Below are 7,200 nucleotides of genomic sequence, written 5' to 3'. Positions count from 1 at the left end.
AGACAGGGTCTTGCTCTGTCATCCAGGCTGGAGGGCAGTGGTATGATCATGGCTCACTGCAGCCTTGAACTCCTAGGCTCAAGGGATCCTCCCCTGCCTCAGCCTCCTAAATAGCTGGGACTACAGATGTGTGCCACTGTACTGGCTAATTTTTTTTTTTTTTTAGACAGAGTCTTACTCCGTCACCCAGACTGGAGTGCAGTGGCATGATCTCCGCTCACTGCAACCTCCGCCTACCAGGTTCAGGGGATTCTTCCACCTCAGCCTCCAGAGTAGATGGGACTACATGTGCATGCCCCCATGCCCGGCTAATTTTTGTATTTTTAGTAGAGACTAGATTTCACCATGTTGGCCTGGCTGGTCTCGAACTCCTGACCTCAAATGATCCTCCTGCCTTGGCCTCCCAAAGTGCTGGGATTACTTAAAGGCGTGAGCCACCATGCCCGGCCAAACTTTATACTTCTGAATTTCCCAAATTTTCTATTAAAGTAAGTTATAAAAAGTAGCTTAGGTAAGACAATTGTTAAGATTCTATTATTGTAATACCCAAGTGTAAGAAATACGGTTGCCGTTCACACCTGTGTAGGTAGGTTTCCTAGATGACCGAATTAGGCTGCATGTATTGTGTGCCGGTCTTTGTTTTGCTCTTTGCCAAAACAGTGACTGCTGTTCTACCGTTGGACTCTGCTCTGTTTTGAACAGGTTGTCGGGGTACCAGTTGGGTCTGCTTTACCTTCAACAGTGAAGCAGGCTGTGGCGATCAGTGGTGGCCAGATCCTGGTAGCCAAGGCCAGCTCTTCTGTCTCCAAAGCAGTTGGTCCAAAGCAAGTTGTGACCCAAGGAGTTGCCAAAGCAATTGTGAGTGGAGGTGGAGGAACCATTGTTGCTCAGCCAGTGCAGACCTTAACCAAGGCCCAGGTCACTGCCGCTGGTCCTCAGAAGAGTGGATCCCAGGGTTCAGGTAAAACGGATCATCACTGGGGGCCCTTTCAGCAGAAGCTCTGTCCAATATTTCCTTTGCTAGTGATTTTATTTGCTATTTGATCTTGTCTAGGAAAGCCTAGTTAGGTTGATGCTGTAAGAAGTATATTGAAATGTTTGTTCATTTTTATGGACATTTCACATAAAGGTCTGTAGGTATTTAGCTTTAAGTTTACACACACACACACACACACACCATTTCTCAGTACCGTGCGCGCGCGCGCACACACACACACACACACACCCCCACACCATTTCTCAGTACCGTCTGTAGGTATTTAGCTTTAAGTTTACACACACACACACACACACACCATTTCTCAGTACCGTGCGCGCGCGCGCACACACACACACACACACCCCCACACCATTTCTCAGTACCGTCTGTAGGTATTTAGCTTTAAGTTTACACACACACACACACAGACACCATTTCTCAGTACCGTCTGTAGGTATTTAGCTTTAAGTTTACACACACACACACACACACACACACACACACACACCCACCATTTCTCAGTACCGTGGGGGATTGGTTCCAGGACCCCCTACTGCAGGTAGCAAAATCTACAGATGCTCGAGTCCCCTATGCAGATCTTCTGGTGTACTTTTACATCACCTCTAGGTTGTTTTAACACCTAATAACAATGTAAATGCTGTGTAAATAGTTGTTACACTCTGTTGTTTAAGGAATAATGACAAGAAAAAGTCTGTACATGTTCAGTACAGATGTACTCATCTTTTTTTCTCCCAGTCTATGGGGATACAGAGAGCCAACGGTACTTGCCAGTCAGGAGCACAAATTTGCCCTAACTTTGACTTTAAACAAATGGGGGAAAATATGTATTCCTCCATAGATAGGGTGATTGTTTCATTAATTGTCCAAACCACAGTATTTATGAGAGTAAAAAGAGTCACTGTTAATAATTACAATGGGACGGGTGTAACCTAGAACTGTTTTAGGCAGAACCAGGACATACGGTCACCCTATTATATACAAATATAAAGAGCCTCTGGCAGGCTTTTGTGGTCTATAAATTATTTTTTAATTAGCAGGATATTTAAGAATATCAGTCTTTAAAGCACTGTGCATCTGGGAAACAAACTTTGAGTTTATTGCTTGTTAGTGTTCTAAAATAAGATTTCATTGCCTTTTTAGAGTGTTGCCCTTAGTTTCAATTTATCTTACAATTTTTTCTCCTTTACCATTTTAGTAATGGCAACATTGCAGCTACCAGCCACTAATTTGGCCAACTTGGCAAATTTGCCTCCTGGCACTAAACTCTACCTAACTACAAACAGCAAGAACCCTTCAGGAAAAGGAAAACTGCTGCTGATCCCTCAGGGAGCCATCCTGCGAGCTACAAACAGTGCTAGTAAGTGAAACCGTTGGGTTGAATCGTTTGGTTGTTGGTTCTGTGTGTGTGTTCATCTTGTCCACCTGAGGGTAGTTCTTACCTGTTTCAGAAAGCATTTCCGTAACTCTGTTGGGTGGTGTAATGGTAGCATTTGCCCAGATGGATTTAACACAGAACGATAATTTAACTAGAAGTGGATTTGCTCCTCAGCATTTGGGATCAGGAATGAATTACACTGGAGAGAGATGGCTAGTGAGGCTGTTAGGAGAAAGCCGTCTACAGGAACCATGAATGAAGTGGTGTCTGAAAATTATCTGGTGATACCTGAGGGAAGATCCATCTACTCAGAGAAGCTGAAAGTCTATTTTTGGGGACAGGTTGGCATAGGATTGGAATCGAGTGCGTCCGTTTGGCTTTGTTTAGATGGGGATCCCCGACCCCTGGGCTGCACAGCATGAGGTGAGCGGAGGGTGAAGGAGCATTACTGTCTGAGCTCTGCCTCCCGTCAGATCAGCAGTGGCGCTAGATTCTCACAGGAGCGCAAACCCTGTTGAGAACTGTGCATATGAAGGGATCTAGGTGGCGCACTCCTTATGAGAATCTAATGCCTGATGATCTGAGGTGGAACAGTTTCATCCCAAACCACCCCCCACCTCCTGCCCCAATTCATGGACAAATTCTCTTCCATGACACTGGTCCCTGGTGCCACAGAGCTTGGGGGCAGCTGGTTTGGATGTATTCCTTACTTCTGCTAGGTTTAGAGGTGGAAAGAGAAATACAGACTCTGCCTAGGTGTGTAAGTCTTAAAGCCCCATGGAAATGAGGCAGTTTATTTGCAGTTACAGAAACTTTTGCTTTGACGTATCGAGAAAAACAATTTGGGCAGTGTTGAAGAGGATAGGACAAAAGGAAATTATTTCTCTCTGAATCAGAAGTAGAAAGGTATAGCATTCAGGGTCATTAGAAGTTAACCGCCCTTGCCAAAATGCAGTGTGTCAGCTAACCGTCCTTGTGTTCATTGACCATGATGGGTCAGTTCCACTCTCACTTGGTATTTTTTCCTCATACCTAAGCAGTGGTATGTCCAAAAGTTAAATATGTAAGAAAAGCACAGTATAAATATAAATATTTCAGAAGTCATCCAGGGAGCTACTTAGATTCTTGTGATATTCTTGGGGCAAAAATAAACCATTGGGAAGGAAGTTGTTGCAGTAATCACTGGAATGAAGGTGGAGAAGGAAATTGGAAATATTCTTGAGTGAATATCCATAGTGCAGGTAGTTCAAATGCATTATCTCACCAAAAGAGAAGGAAAAAGAGTTTTGACGTGGGATTTGAAAGGCAAAGAAGAATGGGGTCCTGGGGTCATTGTAAACGAAGGAAAGTCTTCATTTTTCCCAAGACAGAGAGACAGCATTGAGCACTGTAAAGTGACACTAAATTCCAGCAATTCACTGACATTGAATCAGATGCCCAAAAGTTGGGAAGCACCTATCTGAGCACATTTAAGTGTTGATTAAAATACTTGGCTAGAGGCTAGGTGCAGTGGCTCACACCTGTAATCCCAGCACTTCGGAGGGCCAAGGCAGGCGGATCATGAGGTCAGGAAATCGAGACCATCCTGGCCAACATGGTGAAACCCCCTCTCTACTAAAAATACAAAATTAGCTGGGCGTGGTGGCACGCGCCTGTAGTCTCAGCTACTTGGGAGGCTGAAGCAGGAGAATCGCTTGAACCCGGGAGGCAGAGGTTGCAGTGAGCCAAGATCTTGCCATTGCACTCCAGCCTGGCGATAGAGTGAGACTCCGTCTCAGAAAAATACTTAGCTAGAAAATGTCAGTAGCAAGCCTTCTCTTGATCTCCCATGACCACGTCAACGTATCTTCATTGTACTCAGAGCCGAAATACAGTCAGTTGTCATGCAGTTGAAAGGAAATAGATTCTGATCTAAAAATCTAGGAAGTTCTCCTCACTCTTGTCACAGGATAGGTAGATTACAGAAAAGAAGGAGGAAAATGGGAAAGGAGAAGGAATGGCACTAAAAGGGAAACATCTCTCTGGGCTCATTTTTATGTTAAAGCTTTGCTTGATACATTTTGTGATGTTGCTGTCATTCACTGTATTTTTAGATCTCCAGTCTGGCTCAGCTGCCAGTGGTGGGAGTGGTGCCGGAGGAGGAGGAGGTGGTGGAGGCGGTGGCAGTGGTGGAGGCAGCAGTGCAGGAGGAGGAGGAGGAACAGGAGGAGGAACAGCAGGAGGAGGAACTCAAAGTACCGCCGGCCCTGGAGGGATATCTCAGCACCTGACTTACACATCTTACATCCTCAAGCAAACTCCCCAGGTCTGGTTATCTGTAACTGATATTTTAAATCATTTAGCTATTTGGTAACTATGCTTAATCATAATTGATTGACCTTTACAGCTCTGGGATCAGGATTCGATACTAACACCTTAGCCATGTTATCTATAGCTATATCTTGGCTGGGTGTGGTAGCTCATGCCTGTAATCCTGGCACTTTGGGAGGCCAAGGAGGGTGGATCGCTTGAGCCCAGGAGCTCGAGACCAACCTGGGCAACATGGCGAAACCCTGTCTCTACTAAAAATACCAAAATTAGCTGGGCGTGGTGGTGCATCTCTGTAGTCCCAGCTACTCTGAAGGTTGAGGTGGGAGGATTGCTTGAACCTGGGAGGTTGAGGCTGCAGTGAGCTGAGGTCGCACCACTGCACTCCACCCTGGGTGACAGAGCAAGACCCTGTCTCAAAAAAAAAAGAAAAAAAAACTTTTTATCTTTTTGTGCTCGTTTTGAGAGAAAAGGAAATAGAGATTGAGAAACACTTTAGTAACTTATCCAGGATCTTCCTGCTAAGCTAATGGTAGAATTTGGGTTTAAGCCAGGCACAGTGGCTCACGCCTGTAATCCCAGCACTTTGGGAGGCCAAGGCAGGCAGATCACCTGTCAGGAGTTCAAGACCAGCCTGGCCAACATGGTGAAACCCCGTCTCCACTAAAAATACAAAAATCAGTTGGGTGTGGTAGTGCATCCCTATAATCCCAGCTACTTGGGAGGCTGAGGCAGGAGAGTCTCTAGAACCCACGAGACAGAGGTTGCAGTGAGCTGAGATCACTCCATAGTATTCTAGCCTGGGTGACAGAGTGAGACTCTGTCTCAAAAAAAAAAAAAAAAAAAAAAGAATTTGGGTTTAAACCCAGATCTTCCTGCCTTAAAGAAAGATTTCTACTATGCTGATTGCCTCCCAAATCCATGAGGTAATAAACAGTATTAATGTACAGTTGAAAAGTTGCTCGTAGAAGGGAGTGATCAAAGAGACAGTATCAAGTTGTAATATTTAGAGTTAGGTTAGATTTGATTAGGAACGGGTTTCTTCCTCCTCTCCTCTTGTCATTAAAGTCTTGGCTCTTTTCAAAGGAAAGTCATAGAATTTTGGTTCCAGATGTTCTTATTGAGAAAGATGTATAGTTATCAGTCTGAATGATTAAATCCAGCTTTGAGGACTAAATTGCAAAACAGAGTTTTCAACAGACTGCTCTGTAACTACGGTGCAAAGTTTGAGAGGTGGGGATAACTGTTGGAAGTAATACTTAGAGCACAACTATTCTTTTGAATTATTTTGCCTACATCGCAGAATTAAAGGGGAGAGCGTTGTAGCTTGTAAGATGGGACGTTACATGTTATTTAGGGGATCAGAACAGTCCATTTGAATTTAACAAATTATCGGTTAGTTCTTTGTATTTTTTTCTAACTTAGGGCACATTTTTAGTTGGCCAGCCATCACCCCAGACTTCTGGAAAACAACTCACCACTGGGTCAGTGGTCCAGGGAACACTGGGAGTCAGCACGTCTTCTGCACAAGGACAACAAACGCTAAAGGTCATCTCTGGACAGAAAACCACGTTGTTTACACAGGTAAATATGCCCATGCACACACCCCAAATATGGGGTGACTATGGCATTTATTTACATATTTACATGTAGTTTCTCTCTTTTCACAAAGAAATTAAGGTTACATAAGAAAATGAACAATAAGGCCCGGAGTGGTCGCTCAAATGCCTGTAATCCCAGCACTTTGGGAGGCCAAGGTGGGTTAATTGCCTGAGGTCAGGAGTTCGAGACCAGCCTGACCAACATGGCCAACATAGTGAAACCCCGCCTCTACTAAAAATACAAAAATTAGCCGGGCGGGATGGTGCGCACCTATAGTCCCAAGTACTCAGGAGGCTGAGGCAGGAGAATCGCTTGAACCCGGGAGGCAGAGGTTGCAATGAGCCGAGATCGCGCCATTGCATTCCAGCCTGGGCGACAGAGCGAGATTCTGTCTCAAAAAAAAAAAAAAAAAAAGGAAGAAAGAAAGAAAAGGAACAATAAAAAAATATAGAAAAACAAAAACGAATCTTGAGGTTTGGGAAAATGTAAGTAGAATGAGAAAATTAAGGCCCCAGGTGTTATTCTGATATGTAAACAGTCAAGATATCTTGCACAGTTAATAAAATCAAGGTATAAATTTTATAGCAAAGACAAAATGAGAAGCATGGTCAGTTTTAAAGTCACACTACATGTGAGAAAGAAAAAACACATATTTCGTTAGAAGAAACAAAGCTTTCTTGACACTTTGTTGTAAAATTTCTCCAGATGGACTTCACGTAGAAGAGGTGGGAGGATCCGCCTGCCTCGGCTTCCCAAAATGCTGGGATTACAGGCGTGACCCACCACACCTGGCCTTGTTTAGAATTTTTGCAAGGGATACTGGTCAGTAGTTTTCTTAGTAATTTCTGTCTGGTTTGGCATCAGGGTAATACTGGCCTCATAAAATGAAGTGAAAGCTTTTTCTTGCTTTTCTTTT

The 7,200-nt window shown here is 44.1% G+C and overlaps 1 protein-coding gene across 1 annotated transcript in view; it reads left to right on the top strand.

Moving 5' to 3' along the window:
- YEATS2 (YEATS domain containing 2) overlaps positions 1-7,200 on the top strand; it is a 133,597-nt gene that overhangs the window by 96,726 nt on the left and 29,671 nt on the right. The window contains exons 13-16 of the mRNA XM_011986167.1: positions 703-961; positions 2,196-2,357; positions 4,469-4,680; positions 6,108-6,266. Of these exons, the coding sequence (XP_011841557.1) occupies positions 703-961; positions 2,196-2,357; positions 4,469-4,680; positions 6,108-6,266 (792 nt within the window). The remainder of the gene's footprint in view (positions 1-702; positions 962-2,195; positions 2,358-4,468; positions 4,681-6,107; positions 6,267-7,200) is intronic.

This window comes from Mandrillus leucophaeus, unplaced genomic scaffold (genome assembly GCF_000951045.1).
Source record: "Mandrillus leucophaeus isolate KB7577 unplaced genomic scaffold, Mleu.le_1.0 Scaffold295, whole genome shotgun sequence".
Classification (NCBI taxonomy): Eukaryota; Metazoa; Chordata; class Mammalia; order Primates; family Cercopithecidae; genus Mandrillus; species Mandrillus leucophaeus.
Note: the sequence above shows the minus strand (reverse complement) of the source record. Positions and strands in the feature narration are given on the sequence as shown.